Below are 24,403 nucleotides of genomic sequence, written 5' to 3' on the forward strand. Positions count from 1 at the left end.
ATCTATATTTCTGCAACTTATTCAGTCTGGAAGTTAGATTTTTATGTTTATTCCACACCCAGATCTCCTCTGCTCCCATGTTATACACACCTGTCAACAATTTGCAATCATCCCCCAGCTCAGTACAACCTTATTTCCAATGAAGTTGCAAAGTTGTGTAAAACATAAATGGAAACAGAATACAATGATATGCACATACTTTTCTACCTTTATTCAATTGTATACACTACAGCAACCAGAGATTTAGGGCTAGATTTATCGAGGCGGCAGATAACACTGTCTCCTTGTTGCTGCAAAACCTGTATGTATTGTACCTTTTAGTATTAATGGTGCCTTCATAGATGTATAGATGCACATACCGGAGGACACCACATCCACAATTTCCAAAAACAATTTAAAATGTGGACTCTTCAGACAACAAAATACTTTACAACTTTGCGTCAGTCCATCTCAGATGAGCTTGGGCCCAGAGGAGCCAGCATCTGTAAAAGCCATATATCTTGTTGATATATCGCTTTAGGTTTGCAGAGTTTTAACTTGCACTTGTAGATGTAGCAGCAAAACGTGTTCACTGGCAATGGTTGTCTGAAGTGTTCCTGAGCCCATGTGCTAATATTATTTACAGAATGATGTGGCTTTTTATTGCAGTGCTGCCTCAAGCCATCAAAGATCATGGGCATCAGCCTTGCCGCTTACTTGCAGAGATTTATTCTGTAAATCTTTTGACGATATATTGTACTGTAGATGATGTAATCCCTGAATTCCTTGCAAATATATGTTGAGAAACATTCTTAAACAGTTGGACTATTTGCTCACACAGTTGTTCACAAAGTGGTGAACCTCGCCCCATCCTTGCTTGTGAACTATTGAGCCTTTCGGGGATACTCCGTGTGCCCAACAATGACGCTCAACTGTTTTCAATGAACCTGTTCACCTGTGAAATGCTCCCCTCAGGTGTTTTTGGAATATTCCTCAACTTCCCCTTTCATCGGTTCTGTCTCAGCTTTTTTGGAACATGTTGCAGGCGTCAAATTCAAAATGAGTGGATATTTGAAAAAAAAAACAATAAAATTGATCTTTTTGAACATTAAATATCTTGTCTTTGTAGTTTATTCAAATGAATATAAGTGGAAACAGTTTTGCAAATCATTGTATTCTGATTTTTATTGATGTTTTATGCAATGACCCAACTGCATTGGAATTGGGGTTGTACTTTCCCAACCATAGATACCCTTTCAGTTGTCAGATTTCATGTCTAACTCCGCTGGTCAATTTAAGGTTTTGGCTTGTTCTCCTTTTATTTTTTCTTCTTTTTTATGCAGGCATTTTCTCAAAAAATAATGCAGAAATTCTGCAGGACGTTTTCCAGGCTGCATCGGAAGGAAGTGTTCCAGATAGCTACTGCCCGCTATTTGTAATGCAAATAATTTGCAAAAAGAAATATTCATATTTTACTGTTTAATATGAAAGTGACAGCAATTTAAAGGCTTATATGTCACCCACATAAACAGCAATACAAGTTTTGAAACTGAAGTTGTTTTATGACAGCAGCATTCCACTCAGCATTTGCACTAGCAGTTAGCTCTTCAATCTGGGCAATGGTATTTCTCTGTTTGTCCACTGAACTCAGCTGGTGTTGTTCAAAAGGATACATACAACAGGTAACATGTTAGTTGTTCATCTTTGCCACAGAACCCCATTTCTACAAATCTGAACTTTAAGCTGCATTATAGCTCACACATAATTTTGACTTTTATAAATCCTCACCACAAGAGTATTGCACTGCAATTTCCAAAATTATTATAATTATATTTATAATAATAATAATTATTATAATTGTTGTCATATGCGGTCTGGGAGGTAATAAAACCTGTATAACCTGCTACAGATATTTCACACAAACTTCCTATGAGGTTTATCTTTCCCCAGGTTTTCAGCATCCCCGAGAACCAGATAAAGTTTAAAACACTTTCGATACTCGTTTCCCTTTCTTTAAACACAACTTTAACTGTCTGTGTCTAATCATCATCAACACCTGACCTAAAATTCCCAGTGATGGTGCGAGAGGGCGACAAAGAAGCTCAGTCTTTGATTGACAGCTATATGGGCATGCTGTGCTCGGAAAACTGATTTCAGATTCAGCGTTTTGATGTTTTTATGATGAAATAAGTAAAATCGTTAAATGCTCTGATGTCTGATTTTCACATCTAAGAGGTCCGAGTACAATCGTTGTAATAATTTATTTTAAAATAATTTTGAGACCTTTTTTTCTTATCTTGCAATCCTTGCAATCAAGTAGCCTAAACATGCCCAAATCTTGAGACTCGTGAAACTATTCCTCAAAAGTAAACTATGTCCAAAATGAACCATCAGTGGTCCTAAGCATTAAACTTATTTAATACTTGTTACCATTTGTACATAATACTAATCTAAACAAACGCAGCGGATTATGATCTAAATTTATTCTAAAGTAACGAGAATGAAACCACGTTAAACTCCTGTTTGACAAGCTGCGCTTGCACGCGGCGCAAAGCCGTGCCAATGACGCACACCTACTGCGGTTAATAATGACAGGCAGTTTATTACTTAATGACAAAAAAATGATACGTTTAACTTACCGGAATAAGAAACGACGAAAAGTCCGACAATGAGCCCGTAAATCCACATGGCCCTGGTCCCACAGAGAGCAGCTGGAGAGAGAGACGAAGTGAAACGTCTGCTGAGTCCGTCTGACAGACAGCGAACAGGAGATGTTGCTTCCACCTCTGCACAAATGATGCGTCTCCCCTCTAAGTACTTCGCCTCCCTCCTCTCCCTCCATCCCCTCCGCTCCACCACCCCTATCTGCCTCTGTGCGCGTGTGCACCCCCCCCCCCCATACACACATACTTGCACACGCACTCCCCACGTCCTATTTATTTTTACTTTTTTTATCTCCTATTTGTCCTCATAATCCAGGACCACACATGTGGATTGCATATTGTTTATGGTGGAGATTCTCAAACTGGGGTTCCTGAACCCCCAGGAGTCCGTGAGAGGTATCTTGGGGGTCCTCAAAAACTTTTACAAAAATGTTAATTTGATTTTTATTTTTAATAATGCATGGAGAACAATGAACTAATGAAACAAACATAATAAACTTAATAAAAATATATATTCCCATGGCATTTAGGGGTTGAAWTGACAATAAATTATCTTTTAAAACAGCATGGGGTTTATGAGGGGGTCCCTGGAATTTTTTTGCCCTTGTAAGGGGTCCCCAGACCCAAAAGGCTTGAGAACCCCTGGTTTAGAACTGTATAAAAAAATAAATGTGTCTAATTAGTCAGGTAGAAAAATGTATTTTTTTTTCTTAAACAATCTACTAGGGTAAAATTACTCAGCAACAAATCGTTATAAAAAATGCCTGTTTACTAAAGGGATAGTTCAGACCTTTTATATGGGGTTCGTGGAAAAGTTGACCCCAGTAAATACTGGACTTGCTAGTTTGGGTTGATATAATTTAATTATAATTCATGTGAGACCACAGTGACTCAGATGTTAAACTTGTTGCATCTCAAAAAAGGTTGCCCGATCAAATTCCAGGTGGGTTCAGCATATTCGCTCCTTGCATGCATGGGTTTTCTCCCTGAGTTCCGGTTTCCTCCCACCGACCAAAAGCATGACTGTTGGGCTAAATGGCAACACTAAATTGGCGTTAGGCGTGAGTGAATGAGTGAATGATTGTTTGTGTTTGTGTGTCCCTGTGATGGACTTGCGGCATGTCCAGGGTGTAACCCGCCTTTCACACATTGACTGCTGTGGGCACCATGTGACCCCCATGACCCTGAAAGGACGAAGTGGATAAAAGGTAAAGAATGGATTGATGTGGGATCATGACCAAAGAGGGCTTTTACCATAACAATCTTTCATAAAGGTTTACGTAAACAGCATTTTATAAATATTGCATAGCTGCACTTTTTCATTACATGTTTACACCAGTACTGCTGGAGCTAATGCCTCCTGCAAATAATCATACTTTTTTATGTAAACAATATGTAAATGTGAAGACAATGCTGAAGTTGGGAAAGTATGGGCTATGAAGTTATGAATCAAAAAGAGCAGCAATCCATTTTGGTCTTGATCCCACTGCTATCCAATAGCTTATCCGTCTGGTTAGATTTAAACTCATATTTTTCCAGCTGAGCTATTTACAGGTAAGATATCATTGCTCATAACGTTTCCACAGAACTCCATTTCAAAACATCTGCATTATCGCTTGTTGTCAAATTGTCAGCTTTTGACACATAAAATAACATCATCTGAAACCTGCATCCTCACTTAAATCAGACCTACTCATTAAAACATTTTTTTAATTTATTGCGATTTGATTTATTTTAATGTATTTTACCATCAGTCTTCCCAGGACCATTTAAAATTGATCTCCCATGGGTACACCTGACTCATTTACAGTTAAGGGTAAAGTCTTGTATTATTGATCATTGTCCCTTTTGAATAAAAACAAGAACACAGAGCAACAACAATTGCAACATTTTTGTACGTTTATGACCAGTTTTATTGCTTTTTACAATCACAAAATAAATATATTTACAATATAGTAATTTTTAATCACTTTGATTACTTAATCATCTCAAAGCCTCTAACTTGGTGTTTAAGGACAGTGTCCATTCCTATGTGGTAACGCTTCATGGAAAACTTTGTGGTTTAACAATAAACCCTATTTAATGATTTAATGAATTAGAGAAGGCTTCCAGAGATGCACATAAGGTTTACTCCAAATCCCATTTGAAAAAAAGAGGATGTTATTGTAAAACATTTTCATATTCAGTGTATGCACATTCACTCGCACAGCAGCCTTCAATCACCCTATTATGTCAGTCTGTCCTTTTTCTGCCTAAGCTCACTTATCAACACAGTATTCTAAATAAAACAGATATTGGCAGCTACTTGTCAACAACGGGAAACTCAAGAGGGACTTAAGGGGGAGGCAGGACGGTTGTTTATGCTGCTTTACGGCTTGCCTCAGTCTAAGATAAGATGAACTCGTTGGTGGTGATGGGGAGGGGGAGCGTGATAGTTGAGCACCACTTCTATTTGCAGTGATGACAGCATGAGATAGCGTGAAACTTAGCTTTGCAGCTTTTCATGCTGCTCCGATTGCCCAGCTTCGCTGCAGTCCTCCAGTGACAGCATCTTATTGATTGCATATTAGGTTAGTTCTAAAATCCAGGCAGATTTACAGAAAAGGGAGAATTTCTAATGGTGTTGTTTTACAATCACAGCTACATAGTGGGTGAATCCATGCAGAAAAGTACAGATAAATAAGTAGGAGGAAATAGACTTCATCCCAGTCGTTTGTCTGGTTTGGTGAGTAATGATCTTATGAATTCTTACGAAGACTGCAGAGTTCCTATGAAAATAAAGAATCAGCAGTGAGTCAGATACTTTCACTGAAGTGAAGCAGAAGTCATTGTTTTTCCTTCTTTCTTTTTTTGTTTCCTTTATACATTCCATTGATGAACACATGGTACCTTTTTCAAACAAACTTGCGTACCAATCATTTTTCCCCGCAACTTAAAAGAAACATATGATGTTTTAACATAATTCTTTTCCACATGCACATTATTCTGTTGTCTATATAAATTGGAACTGCAATGCCTTGGTTTGAATTCATCCTCATTGTAACTCCACAAGCCCCTCTTTCACCCCTTTTCTGGGTGTGTCTTCGATCAACTCGTTTTGACACTTCCTCTTTAAAGCCAAACGAGGCACTTCTCTGAAACTTGCAGAAACTTTTTATTTACTAATTAAATAAAAGATGTCAACAACAGAAGACTTGTCCATCCAGATTTAGATGTTGGTGCCAGACTCTGACCCAGAGTCAGAGGAGAATGAAGACCATGAAATTGTTGTTGGTAGGTCCAAATCTTGATCTATTGCAAATATGGTGACGTAATAGTGTAATAGTTCATAGAAACTGAATGGGTTGAAAAATATGATCTGAAAATAATATAAAGACATCTATTCAGCACCAGGATGATGCATTCAACAGCTAAAAATAGATTATTCATATGTACCCTTTAAAATTCATGTACACATATTAATAAAAATGCTTGTTACACAACCAACATGCAAGGACGACCTTAACCAGTTTGAGCTTGAAATGAAAACTCCTTATCACCACAATCACATTACTTTCTCTGTCAGCAAGAATCCAGTGGATTTTTAAAAATCATTATTTATTCATTATTTTCTGTCTGCAAGGTTTCTGCTAGGAGAAGGAAATCAGAGAAACCCAGCAGTTCACTTTCTCGCTTGTGTGAGTGCCGTCACCATTCCAGACTCCTAACATCTGTGGCTGGTTATTGCCAGGAAAAAAAAAGTTAATATCTGGTAATGAAGGGAGGAAGTTCAATGGGAGCTGGAGATGATATGGAGAGTGAAGAAGCTGTTACACAGGGAGCACAGATGCAGAGCAGACTGACACAATGAATTTTCTGTATGAGAGGGAAGTGCAAAGTGGAGCAGTGCAGTAACGGATGGTGTATTTGCAATGCATATTTGTGGAATGTGAGCAGAATTAACAGACTTCCTGTAGATTTGTTTGGAACCTTTGTGTGCAAGAATAGTTTTCAACACAAGTGGGTGTACGCAACTGGCCCCATATGTAAATTATTTGTCCGAGGCAAAGCAGTTAAGCCTCTTTTTGACCCGGATCTGTTCAACTCCTCTTCCAGGCATTAGTCAGACATTATGAAAATTTGTTTATAACAATAGAAAGTTTATTGAGGCAGTCCAAACAGCGTGAAAGTTGGAAGCAGTGAGAGACGCCAAAGAGGGCTTCAGGCTGCATGTGTGGGTGCAGCGCAGAGGTGGTTCAGGTATTCCAGTCTTCATGGGGAGGATGTTGGAAACTTGTGTGGATGTGTGCATGTGTGGGGTTGGGTGATAAAATGGTGAGGAAGGCCCTGTAAACACAGATACTGTTTCAAGTGATCCTCCTTTAAACAAACACAAACTTCCTGTTGTCAGTGCAGCCACTGCTTCTAATGGAGGACTGTTGATTTCTACAGATAACACAAACAATCTGAGTGTTCACACAAGGTGCTTGTAAAAACAGATTAAAATGTAAAAATAAAAATAACATGGATAAAACCTGCAGTATTGCACTTTTTCATTGCAGTTCAAATAGCACAAGGATTGTTTTGCCACAATAATTTTCATACATGAGAGTTTTAAAAAGGTCCAAACAAACAAGTGAGATGAGTCAATATACTATTGATTTTTTCTTGTTGGATAATTTACTTTCAAATGGCTTTTCTCATTCACACTGATAGACTGCAATATTATTGATCACTGAAAGCAAAAGCTGAGCTCTTACTAATGGCTCATTTTATATGTAGTTCTGACTCATCATTTCAGTTGTTATGTCTGAAGAACAGCTTAAATGTAAAGTAATTGGAAAAAAAACTTTCATCGAAAGAGGCATATGTGCGTAAAATGAACAATGAATATCCTGAAACTTTCTTATCAGCAACTTTTCAAACACCCAAGCTTGATTAATACACTTCCTATTAAGCCTTAATACACTAAATATTTTTTTAATTCAGCGTAGCACACTTCGTTCACAGAGATCTACCCTTTTTCTGCCTTTTGTCCACCCCTCCTTCTGTGTTTATGGGTGTTGATGTGAACCTTTCAGACTCAACCCGTGAACAATTCATGAACAAAAAGGCCTGGCAAGTTTGTATATCCACACAAAGCAGAGCTGTTTAAATGACACATCCTTTAGAGCGGTATATGTGAAGTATGTCAGAAAAACACATCAGCACTATTGTGCTGGCCACAGTAAATGCCACTCTCACCAAAGTGCACAGCTCTAACATAAACTGGAAAACACTTGTAAGTAGGTTGTGTTTACATGTTTACATGCAAAATCTCTCAAGCAATGAATGGACAACTGTGTGCAATTGTCAGGAATTTAAAACAGTTGATTGAATTTGTTGCCTGTCTGAAGACAAATGACACATGACGATAACCTCACTCCACTAAAATCTCAACAGAAGTTAACAATTATAAACATCCTACCATTCACAGTGAACACAACCATATGATTAGCAATGCAGTGATGCCCTGCAAAGTTGTGTTTCACAGTTTTCTGACTCAGTCTTTTGCAATGTTTTTCCTTGAATTTAGTAGTTTGTGATAATTTTTGTAAGGAATGTCCATTTTTTTCTCTCATGCTTTTTTGTGAATTTTCAAGCTAAATTGCATGTACAATAACATTTCCTTTTACCCACCTCTCTATTCTGGATTGAGTTGGTGCCTGTCTCCAGCAGGTGTACACTCTGAACAGGTCACAAGTCCATCAAAGGGCCACATACAGACAAACAATACAGACAACCATTCACACTCTCACTTAGGGACAATTAAGAGTCACCAGTTAACCTAACGTGTGAGTTTTGGATCTGTGGGAGGAAACATGAGTAACTTGAGAAAACCCACGCATGCACAAGCAGAAAAAGAAATTCCACAGAGAAAAGCCTGAGGATGGACATGTGACCTTCTCGCTTTGAGGTGAATGTGCGCACATTAATACAGTACGTGCAGTTTTTGAAAGTTTTAATCTCTGTTGATACAAGACAAATACTGCATATTAGCTTCATAAACCATACAAAAAATGTGAGTACATCTTTTAAATTGTGCATAAATTCTCTGTTTCTTTATTTCTGGCACATCTGCAAACAGTCAGCTTGTCTTGTTTGCTTCTCACTACTAATTTGCCTCCCCATGATTCACACAGAACCGGAGATGCACTGGGGAGGAAAGGTGGTGGGTAAAAAAAATCAAAGAGCCAGGGAGGGAAAATGGTATATTTCATCCCACATATGTCTGTGTCAGGTCTCATACATGTAATTAACATGTTGATGGTGAGCATGGCAAAGAGCAGATGGGATTTCAAACAGCCTTCAGAGCCCACCTGAGTGATTTGCCAGACACTCATGCTGGGAAGCTGAAACACGAACGCACGCATTCAAACACTTGCGCACACGCATTCTGTGAAAGGCTTTTTTTTGGCACCAGTTGCTGAAGTTGTACAGCTCCACCCTACTGCACAACATTCCCCAGAGTCTACAACAATAACAAGGTGAACATTTTTTGTTACTTTTTCCAACTAGTTTGTCTTCATAGAAGCTTAAAGTTGAGTTACATTTCAAACCAATGTTTGATGTGTCTGGTCTCCGTACAACACAATTCTGTGACAACTTGCCATACAAAAGTTCATTTTAAAGTGAAATAGCTGGCAACCAACTCAGAATTAATTTACTGGACACTAAAGTAGTGATGGGTTAATGGCTCTTAACCAGTTCTCAATGAGCTCTTGACCATTAGTACTTACTGAGGGGCCGGTGGAGAGCTGGATAAGTCAGTTTCCAGATGAGTTCCATCTCATTACATTGATTTCATGAACTGGACAAAAATGAGCACAACTCTGCTTAACATTTTTTTAATAGAACCTTTTCAAACACAAAGGTAGCCCAAAGTGTAATGACTCAAATAATTCTCTGTGGACCAGAATAGCACACCAGCCACAGTAAGGCTTCAATGGACTTATTATAAAATGGAATGTGCAAGTAGGTGGGACCTGTCGAAATCTCTCAACTCTACTAGAGATGTGTGATCTGACTGGGTGGGATTCACCTGAAGAGGTGGAGAGAGACTGATCAGGAACAAGTGTTTGTAATCAGTCATAGAAAGCACTGGGACTGAAGAAAGGACGCCGACGTAAGCTGAGAGGAATGAGAGATTCCAGTTGCTGCAGCACCTTTTGGGAATTAGGGCCAGGGTTTAGCCAGGTGCATCCATCTAGTTGTAGTCCTATTGCTGCTGTTCTTATCTGGTGTGGAGCCCTTTCAGAGGATCCAGCTGCCATTCAGCAAAGTTGGGACATCGGATGGCGTCATAAGCTCAGACCCCAAGATGGGGTTGGGTGAGCTGGGTGAGCTGAACTCTCTAAATATTGCAAACCTACAGCATATTTTAGCTATGGGATGAGGGATTTAGTGGAAGGGTTTAAGCTGAGAAGCCAGTTTATGAATCCCTTAAAGGTACAGTGTGTAGGATTTTGTCAATTCTTTTAGCCGAAATTGAGATAATCACTAATGACAATAATAATAAAAAACATGTCTAATCATTGCAGACAAAGACCTTGTTTTATTATTTTTACCTTATAAAAAGCTGTTTATATCTCCATGGTCACGGGTCACCACACAGGCAGCCGCCATTTTGCACCGCCATCTTGTCTACAAAGGCTCATGAAGGACAAACTGCGGTGGCGGCGTCAAAAACGGTTTTACTATAAATGTAATATTTGTTGTCTATCATTGTAGCTGGGTTAATTTTACTTATTAAAGCTCATAATCTTACSASTTGAAACATCACTAGCCCTGAAGCTGCTGGTAGACATCGCGGTTGGAATTATCAAAGGTTTTTGACACCTGAGAGACGCCGTAGCAATTCCTTTGCATTTGGAAGCAAGTGGTGGGGGTGGGGGGAGGACCAGGGAGGATGATTCAACCACTCAGCCACTAGATGTCGCTGAAAACAACAAATCCTACACACTGTGCCTTTAACCTGCATGTGGGCTTTTATAGTTGCAGAGGTGGGTGTTTGCAGAAGATTTCTTATAACTGTGTGAAGTAAATTAATTTGAACACTTTGATGTGGGTTGCTGTGATGCAATTTATATCATAAACTGACCCAGGTGCTTAGCATTGTCTCCAAGCTGGATTCCTTTGGCTTTTTATGAACATTTGTGTGGCTATTTAAAGAACTGCTGTTTTGTAATCCTCGGTCTTGTTGGAAGATTATGTGAAAAATTTTTGTTTGTTTGTGTGACTTCTAAACATCACTGCACATGAATAGGTACATTAGACAGTCAGGTTGCAAATGATATAAGAATTTGAGTTGATTTTTCTCCCCTCACATTTCTTTAGGTTTACTGCTATGTATGCAGGAGGAGCAGAAAACCCAGTCAGAGTTGACGATGATGAGTTGAGTTGAGGTAAGTCTTGATTTAGACAAATGGCCGTGGCAGTGAGGTTCCAAGGAAAATGTAAAAATATTTGAAGGTAACTAGAATGAAGGGAAGGCTTGACAAGAGAATATTACATTGAGCTGAGCAGGAGCAACGACCAGGGACTAATCCTGATACTTGACAAAATCTTTGGAATCCAATATCCCAGCAATGGTTCAACATTTTTGTTAATAAACACGTCGGACCTCGTAAACCATATCCACACCAATATCAAACAGCTTAAACAATGAGTTAAGCAAGGGCTCATAAAAAAGGGTGAGACTGAAATCTGTGGAGGGAGAGGCAGAATTTAGGCAGCCAGAAAGTAGGTCGTTTACTTGGCTCAACGACATGAGCTTTGATCTGATTTGGGTGAGGCGAGTCGAGAAACAGGTCCTTGGTAGTGATGAGTTCAACGGCTCTGAGTCGGTTTTCAAAGAGTCGGCTCTTTAAAGAGTTAGTCAGGAGTTGAAAGAGCTTTCTTATTTTGGTGAGCTGTACCAAATTAGCCAAATAAATCACATCTAAAACCAACTGTAATTGTGCAACTATTAGTCACGTTTTATGGGTTTACTTTGTCTCAACTGTCATAGCTTTCATCTTGTTCATAAAAAGCTAGGGAGACCCAAATACATACATGATATAGCCCTTCCTGTTACAAGTTAGCAGTGTTTAAACAGACTTTCAACACTTACATATATATATATATATATATATATATATATGCACAGTGTTTCTGAAATGGAACGTCACACTAATGTTTTTCACCTGAATTTTCTTGTGCTGGTTTGAGTAGTTGCATGAATACATGGAAACGTGCACCTGCACACACACGCACACGGACACACTCACATTGCAAACACAGCAAACTGTGAGAATACAGAGTAAAATAACGATAGAGAGAACAGAGAAGTGTGGTAATGTTAATGGGTTTGGAAAAGACTGTGGCATTTCCTGACAGTACAAGCCAAGCATGTGCACGCGTGTGCGTGTGTGTTGATGTTCTTTCCAACATAAAACTGTAATTCTTTCTCTCAGCATTTGCAAATACGGTTCAAGGTTCCCATTTGTTAATATTGTTGACAGCTTGGGTGGTGGTCTCTAAGAACAGGTGCAAAATATTCTGACCATGCCTAAAATAATTTTAGGACTTTTTTTTCAATGATTTATATTGCATTTGACAATACCCATGTTCGTGAAGTTTTCAAGTGGATGTAAATTTCTGCCGTAGTTGCTGCACAACTGTTGCAGAACTAAATGCTTTTTTTAATCAAAGCATAGAAAATATAAATAAATGAGCGTCATACAGGAAAACACTCCGTAAAAGCACCCGTACACACTCATTGATAATTTTTTGGTACTGTTTTTTTAACTTGTTTTACAGGATGTTAACATTTCATGACCAAACCTCCATGACCGAGATGTCCCTGTTGTGTTATGTTTTAGGATGTAGGAAAACATGTGACCTCCCTGACACTGCTTACAGGAAGGGAACTGTTTTCAAAGTTGAAAAAAAAGCTGATGCTAATTAAAAAAATTGAAATCGCAGCCAAGTGTAAGACATGTTATATTCACCAGATTCAGAGAAGTTTATTCAGACATGGGTTGATTGCCCTGGGAGCATCATGACCCAGAGGTTTTGGAGAGTGTTGGACTGTGTCACTGAGTTGCATTTCTGCACCAAAAATAGCACACTCTGGCAGAAACTGACGTGAATGGGTGTTAAATTACCATAACAAAACGGTTATTGAACTTCACAAGTTGAGATTTGCAGATTCAGCCATGGGTCATGCTGCAGATCTGACGTCCACCTAATGCCTCATTTCCTGAAGTTTGTGTCACAAATCTAAAAATACTTGTACACCCTGATGCTTTGACTGTAAGTTTTCTGATAAAGGCCTGTTTTGTTTTCTTGAGAAATAAAAAAAGTTATTATTTTTTTATATATTTATATAACAGACATATGAGATGGGCAAAAAATGAGAAAAAAAAGCAGCTATCGGTTGTTCAGATTCAGTTCTATTGTTTTGATCTCCGCAGTGTTCCATTTAAAAGTGGCAAAGCATGAAGATTGGAACTTTGACTGTGGAGCTTCAAGGAGGAATTCAGACCAAAGCATTGCAGCTCCACTTAATATACACCAGGAAATATTTAAAAGCAAATGCACCATTTAAAGGAAAGTGCTTTGAGTTCAAATAAACAAAAATATTTGCAAAGAATAAACAAGTCTGCAGTTAATGTCTCAAAATCTTGACAAGATGTATCTAAAAATATGATTCTAACAAGAGAGCTATCAACATTGGTAAATAAATGGCTGGACTCCTGTGAAAAAATACAACACAACCACAAGATGACAACAGATTCAAGTTGTCTATTTTTCACATCATCTGTAACCTCTTAAGCTGGTTGTGTAAAAGGGGTAAGACCTAGTGCCTATTTACGACCTACCCTATTTTAGTCTCCTGTCTGTGTTATTGCTGTGTGGCTCACGTACGACGACCTCCCCGCTGGAGGCATCCCTAAGAAAAACAAACACTGATGGCACACTAACTCTTAGATTGCCATCAGACAAACACAAGCACCATATGTGGAACATTAACTTTGTGCAGGTTTTCTCTTTAAGTGAGATGTTAGCATCTGGCCTTCCATTATGTCACTTCCAGATAGGAAATGGAATTGTCTGTGTCATTTGTGCTGTTTCAACGGGCACAACAAATTTAGAAACACAGAAAGGAGACGTTTGTCGAAGATCTTTGCTAAGTTGTTTGTTATTGTAGACACAGAAACGTTTCACTCAAAGAAATTTATCTCAGCAAAATTGAAATGACTGTGTATTTACAATTAGGTATTGCATTTTTCAGGCAGTATTTTCTCTCACATACACCAATGAAATCAGTCAAGCTCAGATATTGAATTGTTTTTGACCAGAACTAACTTGTAGCTTGTTGTGTGCGTTTCTCTAGTGAAATAAAAAAAAAAAAATAAATAAATAAATAAATAAATAAACAGTTGATCATGGAAGAGTGAGCCTGTTTAACTTTACTGGAACCGAACCTAACAAATCAAAGTCATCCCTGCCCCTCTGTATACTCAGCACAACTGCAGATAAGAGTTGTGTGTTCATATCTGATGTAAGATAGAAACAACTGAATTGTATGGTTTTTTTTGGACAGTTTATTTATGCAACAACCTCTAACACATCATTACAAGAAAGGATTAATTATACTTCTCCTGAAATGCCTGCACCCTTTTTTTTTGCAGAGCATCTATTTTTCTTTTCTTCTCTGTAATGTGATTACAATTAGCTTTCAGGAAAGGGTAAGTATTTTACACTAAATACATGTTGCATAACTGGGTTCTTTTTGACCTGACATTTTTTACATAAACAGTTTTCCCCTTATATGCATACTGTACATAACACCTAAAGTAAATGTGGTTAAACTGAATCAGAACAGAGAGACAGCACAGTTTGGTGAGTAGGTCTCCCTTTGCAAAGGCTTGAATAGAGAGGAAGCACAAAACATAATTTCCTACAAAAAACTATAAAATTTTTTGGTGAATAAGAGCCTTTGTGTACATCCCTTAAATGGATTAAAAAAATCCAATTTAATTTTTTTTTTACTTGGCGCTAGTTGATTGGTCATCTCCAACTGAAAGCGACACTTTTGAATAAATAACAAAATCTCAAGCCATAACAATACAACACTTTTATTGTGAATATATATTTGCACAATAATCAACACAATATTATAAACAATTTTCTCTTATTTCACCCCCCCCCCCTCTTTTATACAGGAAATAGTATTAATGTACAAATGAATACAAAACTTATTCAGGCTAGTGAAGTTCCACAAAAAAAGAGTATTTCATGTACGGTATTAAAGCACAATCAGAGGGACACGCACATGCCTGCACATAGACACGGAACCCCCTGGGGTAATACACAAGTCAACACGCAACTTTGATAGACAGCATAACCTGATCACTCGACACCAGCAAACCACCATGAAGGCGAGGTGGAGAGAATTTAACAGCTATCATCACAATAGCCTAAAGTGTTAACAGAAAATCTAACTTTTGTGGGATCGTTGAGTCTTATGATAAAGTAAGGCAATGCTAAATTACCACTGGTGGTAGTGAGTTCGGAAAGTTTCTCTCCAGCAGGCCCTGATGCTGATCAACCACAGGCATAGACAGTGTTCAAACACAGAACAAGCTCATTCCATGACATTGCAGCATTTTTTTGATGCCGAGCCTTCAGCATCATCTTCACAGCACTTTTAGAGCAACGCAAAGAAAAGGAAACAAGCAGAAGAAACAGAGACGGCAAGAAGGAAAAAAGAACAAAACAAAACAGAGAAACAGTCTTTGATATGCTGATCTCATTCACAAGTCATCTTGGCTCCTGAGTCTGGTGATTCCAAAAAGGAACAGAAACAGGATTAATAAAGAGAGGAATGCTGGAACACAAGCTTGAATCTGGTTTAGGTTTGTTTTCTCCAGGGAGGACAACAATACCACGCTCCCCTAATCAGAATCACTGGTTTACTGTACTTTTGTGTGGCTGTCTTAAACTGGAATAATAGCAGAAGATTACATCTATTTCATCAAATATTACTGCAAGGACAAACGTTTCTGCTATACCACAAACAAGCATTAGCATAGAGGCATACATGGTGAGGATACAACTCTGATGCACTGCTTCATACCAGAAGATTTGAGCTACTACGTAGGCACTGGGAATTTGATGCATCAAACTGAGGACAACTAAAGCTGTCAGTCCAACCACAAACATAATTAAAAAGACTATTATCCTAATAGATTTTACAGTGTGTGCAATCTCACCTCACTTATTACTCAGTGAGTTGTTTTTAATAGGGGTGCAACAATACATGTACCCGTATCGAACCATTCAATACAGTGCTTTAGGTTCAATACACACTTGTATTGAACAATGCCGATTTTTCTTTTATTTTATCAGTTTATCTTCTGAAGATGCTCTGTGTTGAAGGATCAGTGCACTCTAAAAATGAAATGTTGTATTTACTTAACCATGTTATGTGGCCTGGTTCCACTTAACTGAGTTGAGTAAATTCAAAGCAACATGCTCATGTTCTTTGGTTAAAAAACTGGTATATTGCTTTGAATTTACTTAACTCAGTTAAGTGGAACCAGGTCACATAACATGGTTAAGCAAATACAACATTTCATTTTTTACAGTGTGGATCTGTGTTCGACTACTCCACCTGGGCTGCATTGTCGAGATTCACTGAGAAACTTGCTGTTTCATCGGCATTTAATTTAAAAACTGTACTTTTGAGGTTAAACAAATGTTCGTAGTTAATTTAAATGGTAAATGGTACTGAACTTATAGAGCGCTTTTCAAGTCCCTCCGGACCCCAAAGTGCTTTACACTAACAGACATTCACCCATTCACACTCACATTCACACACTGATGATGGCAAACTACACTGTAGCCACAGCTGCCCTGGGGGCACACTGACAAAAGCGAGGCTGCCATGCACCGGCGCCACCAGACCCTCTGACCACCAYCAGTAGGCAAGGTGGGTGAAGTGTCTTGCCCAAGGACACAACGACTGAGACGGCCGGACAGGGGACAGAACCAGCCACCTTCCGGTTCCAGGACGACTCCCCTAACCACTTCGCCACAGCCGCCCCTTTTTAACTTGTAATTTAAATAAATTACAAGTTAAAAAGGCCATGGACATTTCTCTTTTATTTTTGTATCGAAAACACATCGAACCATGAGACTCAAGTATTGAACGAACCGAATCGTGAATTTTCTGTATTGTTGCACCCCTAGTTTTTAGAAATGTATTCATCACTGTAACTTGAATACTAATACTGCACATCTGAAGAGGCTTTTTTCGTAATAAACTATCAAGCACAATCTCTGCAGAAGTCTGTGTGGTCCTCGGTACTGTTTTGTGCTTTGGTGTCAATGTGTTGTTGTCACTTTTAAGCTCCGAACTGAGCACATGCTGCTACAATAAAACACCTAGCTGCAAAATAGGTAATTATCATTTTTGGGGAAAAAAAAAACACCCAAAACAAAGGGATATCTTTAGGGGTAGAAAAAAACAAACCATCATTACAATATAATGATCCATAGCAACAAACAATACTGACAGCTGCACAAATCAATGCTGTCAGTGGACATACAGTCTGAAGGATTTTCAGTTGGCATAGTGGAATAATTCTTCAACCAATAAATCCAAGAAACAAATGAGGCAGAATTAAAGGGTTTGGTTAGCTCTTACTGTTGCACCATTGGAGAGGATTAAAGTGTAGCTAATGATCGTGAGTGCAGCTGAGCACATTAAATGTGTCTCTACCTTTAAAGAATGACGAGGAGAAAATGAATGAGCACCCTTTGGCATTGGGACATGAAAATGCTGATTCTAGTCATTGGCGTTGCAAAAGTTCTGCATAAATCCCATGTGGCATACACGTGAGTGTTGCCCGGCCTGCTATGGAATGCGATGATGATCAGTGAATGACCGAGAGTCTTAGGTGTGTGCAGGGGTCACGACTCGTGCAAAGATTTGGTGAGCCACAGCAGCAGTTGGAGACTGAGCATTGGCCAGAGACTCGGGATTAGGCAGGTCCCTCTTCCACAATCAGAATCATCTTCCTGTTAAGACAAATGAGCTGTCAAAAAAACAAGGAACAGCCTCTGACGTTTAGCAAATCTTCTAAAATTACCACTGATACTTCTGCTTTTTACAACGTAAATACACACAGCTTTCAAAGGATGAACTGTTATTTCAACACTTTTCCTGCCTCATTCTCCTTTTCAGTGCATTTGTGTGTATGCACATACACCTGCTGGACAGGGTGTATTTTGGATGGGCATATTCAGGATATCCATGCATGACAAAAGTCTCTGAGAAAGAGATGGGAGTCGTCTTCATTCAAAGGGCAGGAAAACCATGTGAAGCTTCCTCTGTTTACTCCAGTGACAAAATGAACTGGCCTGGACACAGACAGTCTTCCTGTGAGGAGCTGAGCCAAGCGGACAGCTGGAATAAAGGAAAGGAGGCACAGCCTACTTTTACTCTGCTCCTCAACTTCCTCAGCCACTCCTCCCCTCCCCTTTTGCCTCCCAGCTGGGCCTCTCCATAATATAAACACACAGTCACATGAATCGGTAGCTTGTTATGTGTGGGATTTATGCCTTTAGAACACAATGAAAGGCAGGATTCACAAAGATATGGCAAACATTTTTCTCCTAAATATTTAGACACCCTGTGAATTGTTCAAATTTGGGCGGCGATGCAATTCTTTAACATCTGATTTATTCCTCTTGCTCTTTTGTTTTAATGACTTGGATAAAATGACGCAATGTGCAAATTTCCTATAGAGCTTTTCAACTAATGCTGCCTCATCACAGTGACATTTATTGGGCTTGATCAAGAAAGAAAGAAACATGTTAACTGATGTTTCTGCAAGTATTTTTGTAAACCCAAGAAAACATTTTTTTCTAAGAATAATGAGCCAAATTTAAGTGTTTTCAAAGAAAATTGGATAAATGTACTCTTTGTCACACAAAAAAACAAGCTAAAAGCATCAGTTTGTGGTCATATTGTATCTGATTTGTAATTCTATCAGAAATAAAGCATTTTGAAGCTGTGTAATGACACTGACCCCAAAGCCAGTAACAGAAACAACAGAAAAGCTGTGAGGTTGGGTGGAGAACCTTTGCTGATCGGACACAGCGGCTCATCCTTGGCATGCAGAAACAAAACAAAAATGTAGAGATGAGATAATGCAAAACAGAAAAGAAAACAGACAAAAGACAGAGATGGCTGAAGTTATGCGAAAAAAACTTAAAATGTTTTAACTAAAACAAAACAAATGAACAAAACAAAAAAGGGAGCTAGCAGCCAAAATCTTAACAGAAAGCAAATGTTAAAAATCTTGCAAATACGGACAGAAGTCAACAGTTAATTCTCACTAAAAGAACTGCTTTCAGCAAATGTTGTGCGTATTTGTGTCTTACGCTTTCATTGTTGTCGAAACACACATCGGGCCCTTTGCGGTATCGAGGACTCTGAGCCAGTTCACAAGGATTTGGACCTTCAGCTGAACAGATGCTTAAGAACATTCTACTCACTTTTAGTTGTGTGCATTTAACAATTTTAAGAGAAAAGCAAGATGCTGGCTATAATGTCCGCCCCCTTCCCCAAATAATTAAATACAAATAAAAATAAAACAACTTGTGATTTTGCTAGTATTTTTTGAGCAACTTAAAAGAAAAGAATTTACTGTATATAATAATAATAATAATAATAATAATAATAATAATAATAATAATAATAATAATAATAATAATGTTAAGGTTTTTCAAGTGCTTCAAGTGTTTTCTTAAAAAAATAAAAAAATAAAAAAATGAAAGTACATGTTTTCAGTGATTAGAATATTTACATTAGTAGCCAATGTTACAATTATTTTCATATGTCGGGCATCTGGTTTGCTGTTCACACTCTACAGCCACAGGAGACCATCTGTAAACTGCTCAGGCAGGCGTGAGCCTTTGCATTGACAGTTTAAAGCCCCGCTGTCCCCTGAGTGATAGCTGTAGGATTGGAGAGAGAGCACAAGCAGAGCGACTCTGTCAGAGTTTACAAGCTGAGTGAAAGGATACACGGTTGCTCCGCCTGTCGAAGAGGCCGGGGGTCACACGATAAACACGTTGCCTTTGCATCAGTGATCAGAAAAACCAGGTTGGTGTTTGGAAGCTTTTCAGCACTGTACATCCTAGAAAGCACACAATTAAACCCATCTTGTATTATACAGTCATATAATTATGCATGTATTCCTACTGTAGCTTTAAACCTCCCACAATAGATGCTTGTGTTTATGGTTTATATTTTAAACGTAATACATGTGCAATTATGTGCACAGTTGGGTACATTCATGCACTTCCCTCCTCTTGAGACAGGTATTTTATGGTAGCTATTAAACTTTTGGTGACTACACTGGTTAACTTTAGGGCACAAGCAGACTTGTGAGACTCATAACAGTTTGTAGTAGCCACATTTAACCCTCTCATGCAGCATGATATGAAACAAGATGTGGTTAGATGAACGGCAGTGTGCAGTTTTCAGAGAATCACTGAAGTTAAAACATAAGTGAATAAAAAGGAACAGAGCAAATTAAATACCATACAGTTGTGGTCACAGACGTATCACTGAGTCTGAACAGAGCTTATTGGAAAACAGGTGCATAAAATGAGACTGCACAATAGAGAAAAGGCCAACAAACAAACAACTTTCTATGGAAATCCTAATTGGTCAGTAAATCGAGGGATGTATGGTAAGAGACACAAGGTGAACAATCTAAAACAGCACATCTTACAGTGCATGACTGGTAGCAGTGACTAAGATGCAACCATGAATACATTTGCACAGATGAATTATGCTCATAGAAACAAACACAGACATACCTGGAACAGTTTCCACAGTCCAGGACACCTGAATATGATCTCTCATCATTGTCAAAAAAGTACTGAGTCTGCTCCGTAATGCAGCTTTCCTTAAACATAGCATCTGGTATGTCCTCATCTGCTGACTCGGCTGGAAATAAAAATAAACAAAGCAAAAGGACAAGCTTTAGAAATAGTTCAGAGAAGTCAGAGAAATGATGAAAACTTTAGTCATTTGGTAATCATTTCAGAAACAATTTTTGCATATTTTAAGTCTTTTGTTTTATAGCAGAAATAAACACGGTAAAAAATCTGGTTTGTTCTCGTCCTCATGACAAATTTCCTTCTTGAGGCACACAACTGGAGTTGTTTTAAGACAGCAGCAATCTATCTTGGTTCTAGCTTTGACTGTTAGCTTGTCAGTCTGGTCAGAATTAAACTATTCCTCCAAAATTGAGGCAATTCGAACATTTACAATATTAATATTCATAACCTTTCTGAGTAACCCCACTTTGAATCAATCAATTTTTGCTGGTTATTACATTTATCTTACTGTACATGCAACCTCTAATTAAAGATGAAAAGTTTTTTTTCTGTCTCACCTGCTTCTAAAAGGTTTGGAAACAAGAGACTGAAAAAGAGTTGCTGAAGTATCGACCTAAGACACAAAGAATGAAAGAAACCAAAAGTATATAGTATTAATCAAAAACAAAGTTAGCTACATGAATGGGTTAACAAATCTTCAAGTTTTATTTTATTTTATTTTTTTTTTACTTTTCACAATAAGAAACAATCAATTTTTACAAAGCAGTAACACAGCTGTATAGGGTTAGTCACTGGTGATGTAAATGTCATGGGAAGTATTAGCTGGTCTATTTTTATAGTCTAGTTATACTGCAGTTGGACGACCATGCAGAAAGCGATGAGGTGGGATATTGCGTAACCGTCCTTGTCCTTCTCTGACCCATACCAGATTCGTCTTTAAACAACAGGCAAGTCCACTCTGCTAAAAGCTCCTACCCTGAAGTACAAGTGTACCCCCACTCTCATATGATAACACAAATAAACAAAGAAGCAAACAGAGAAACACCAGCTCACAACTTGAACACTCACCAAGCAGCACTGGAGGCCCACCAGCCAATACTCAGCAAGTCTGCGATAGTAGGCTGGGGGAAAAAAAAAAACTTTGGTCATTGTCAGTTGATGGTATTTGTGTGTAAACAATAATAATCTCTGAAGATAGCAACACATGCTAACAGTGGGTGTAAGTTTTCTAACCACAAAGATGGAGCGGGGTCCAGCTGCTGCCTTGCTGTCTTTCTCTGGGTCACACACAGACTGATAATCGTATGTCTTGTTGAAAGAGTACAGGGATGTGTTGACCAGGTGGATCATCAACACTGGATCCACCTCACCAAAAAACTGACCAATCTGGAAGAGTTTAAGTTTATACGCACACATAAACACACACACACACGGCCACGAACAAATGCACACACAAACAAAACAGCCAGTTAAAGCATCATAAACCTCTGCTCGTAAAAACAAAGTTTGCAGCTGTTTTCGTTTTCTTGATGATTTTTTTTCTTTTTCGTTTCAGCTTTTTACAACTTAAATTCTGTCTATTCAAAATAAATAAAAATTGCCCGTTTTGTCAATATCTATGAGTGTATCGCAATGGAATATATAGTGAAAGCAAGTAAACATATGTCTGATGTTTATGTGGTAATCAGAAAATACAAGAATCTGAGGAACACGTGCCATCTGGCAGGCGAGAGACTGCGTCAGAGTATCACTGAAAGGGCAAATCTTGTGACGCTTTTTCCAAAAAGCGGTGCAAACGCAAGTTCCTAGGAAGAGCAGAAGGTCATGGGATTTATGGGATGGGTGGCTGTGGCTGAGTGGTTAGGGATGTCATCCTCCAATTAGAGAGTTGGCAGCTTGATTCCCTTTTATTCAGTCACATAAAAGAAATATGCTGTCTTCAAACAACTCCATTCTCAGTTTAGAATCATTCTATTCTAATGCTAACTAATAAATCAGAAACATTTAACTGTAAAAGTTTAAAAAGGTTTGAAACATTCTAAATGGGCCGTAATACCATTTTTTTGGAAGCGCAAAACAGAAAGAATGTTCGTGAAAGGTCCCTGTGGACGGAAACTGTTTTACAATGTCAAAAAGAAATTTAAAAAAAGGTGGTTATTCAATTGATTGAAGAAGAAAGGCTGTTTGACAGATTTTGTGATGGCGGACCAGATCAAAGACAGCACATGTCCTGTCTCGACTGAAATGAAATGTTTTCAAACCCACTCTACCATATTTTCCACTAGGGACAGGCAGGGGCTGAGGGCGGCCAAGAAGGGGCAGAGTTAATGCAGCAGAGCAGACGTCTTAGACTCACAGGGGACACACTTCAGTGAAGCCTCCACGACTGACTAAAACCCATCCGGATTCCCTTTGAACCTCCTCCAGTGGCTAGACTTTTACTATACCGGAGACAAAGGTGTACTGCTGTCCTGTAGGAGTACAGCTCAGAGCAAATAGGCCTTTCTTATAACACAGCAGATTCATATGGCCTTTGTTTCACCTCTACAGGAGAACAATATGCTCTAGTGATTAAAACGAAGAAGGCTTTGTTTTTAGAGAATGAAAACTAGATCGTAAAGTCTGAATTTATCCTAAATGTACATGTGTACAGATGTTCTATTGAGTGATAACCTGGGGTCGGATTTATAAAACGAGTGTACGCACAATTTGAGCCCAGAAACTTGCGTACACCACTTTTTACGCCAAGGTTGTGATTTATAAAATCCAAACTTGACGTGAAAATGTGCGGTGCCTCACGCCAGCTTTGACCCATGCGTACGCTCATTTTGGAGATGTGAAACTGCGACACAGATGGTGAAGTGAGGAATTAGAGCCACACTGTGTAATGATCACTGTCAGATATTTAATTTACCTTCATAAGACTTAGATATTTATTCAACTTTGTCATCAGCTTTCTTAACAGTAATATTTATGCTTCTGCTGCTGCTGCTGCTGCTGCTGCTGCTGCTGAGCCATGAGGACCTTTGAAATAAAAAAACTTAAATCTTAAATAAAAGTTCCCGTGCGCAACTCCCTTCATCTACTTCCTCCTCAGACAATCCTGACCCACAGACCCCTCCACGACAAGAACAGCAGGACAGCAAAAGCTTTGGATACACGCGCAGGGCGCATCCACCTCGTCAGTGTGAATGTTATCTTCACGTTTAAAGTCTGTGTTTGTCACGTGCGTGATTTATAAAGGAAAGGTGCGCAGAAACGTGCGTACGCACGGTTTTATAAATCTGAATTTTTTTTTTGGTGTATGCCATTTCCGCCTTTTGGCCGTACGTTTACTTTTAGTGTGGTTTCCACGCAATCCTTTATAAATGAGACCCCTGATTCTTATTTGAATATGAAAACCCAGAAAATAGATAAATGACAATCATTTTATATACAATATTATACAATAACATAACTGTTGACGATGACTCACCAGGGAAATATACTCCTCTTGATTTGACATGAGGAGAAATCCTCCATCATCCAATATCACACAGTCCACAAGCTGAAATAAAGAAACAAACACTTTTCAAACACACAAATTACTCTATAAATGTTTCTTTTATAAAACTCCTTCTCTATTTTAAATGTAGGGACAATAAAACTTACAAAGGCAACCTTGTGTAAAACATATACTATAAATAACACAATAAGCAATAAATAAAGAAATAAATGAATAAAAAGGTATTTAGATTAAATGAGAAAGCTTCACAAAAAACATCTTCAATTAATGAATTTATACGCTGTACCTTGTCATTCCTCAGGCAGCCACAAATCTCATCTTTGCACTA

At 38.5% G+C, this 24,403-nt stretch overlaps 2 protein-coding genes across 2 annotated transcripts in view; both read right to left on the reverse strand.

Annotated features, from left to right (window-relative positions):
• hgfb (hepatocyte growth factor b) overlaps window positions 1-2,764 on the reverse strand; it is a 24,319-nt gene extending 21,555 nt beyond the window's left edge. The window contains exon 1 of the mRNA XM_014012355.1: window positions 2,619-2,764. Within this exon, the coding sequence (XP_013867809.1) occupies window positions 2,619-2,667 (49 nt within the window). The 5' untranslated portion in view covers window positions 2,668-2,764. The remainder of the gene's footprint in view (window positions 1-2,618) is intronic.
• A 13,842-nt stretch (window positions 2,765-16,606) lies between these two features.
• The window catches only part of LOC106520335 (voltage-dependent calcium channel subunit alpha-2/delta-1), a gene marked incomplete at its 5' end in the record, with an annotated part of 59,557 nt that continues 51,760 nt past the window's right edge, over window positions 16,607-24,403 (reverse strand). Inside the window, 10 exon segments of the mRNA XM_014012356.1 lie at window positions 16,607-17,732; window positions 18,746-18,825; window positions 19,101-19,183; window positions 19,746-19,858; window positions 20,547-20,676; window positions 21,128-21,183; window positions 21,639-21,691; window positions 21,804-21,956; window positions 24,046-24,117; window positions 24,362-24,400. Coding sequence (XP_013867810.1) covers window positions 17,696-17,732; window positions 18,746-18,825; window positions 19,101-19,183; window positions 19,746-19,858; window positions 20,547-20,676; window positions 21,128-21,183; window positions 21,639-21,691; window positions 21,804-21,956; window positions 24,046-24,117; window positions 24,362-24,400 — 816 coding nt within the window.

Source organism: Austrofundulus limnaeus, unplaced genomic scaffold (assembly GCF_001266775.1).
Source record: "Austrofundulus limnaeus strain Quisiro unplaced genomic scaffold, Austrofundulus_limnaeus-1.0 Scaffold90, whole genome shotgun sequence".
NCBI lineage: Eukaryota > Metazoa > Chordata > Actinopteri > Cyprinodontiformes > Rivulidae > Austrofundulus > Austrofundulus limnaeus.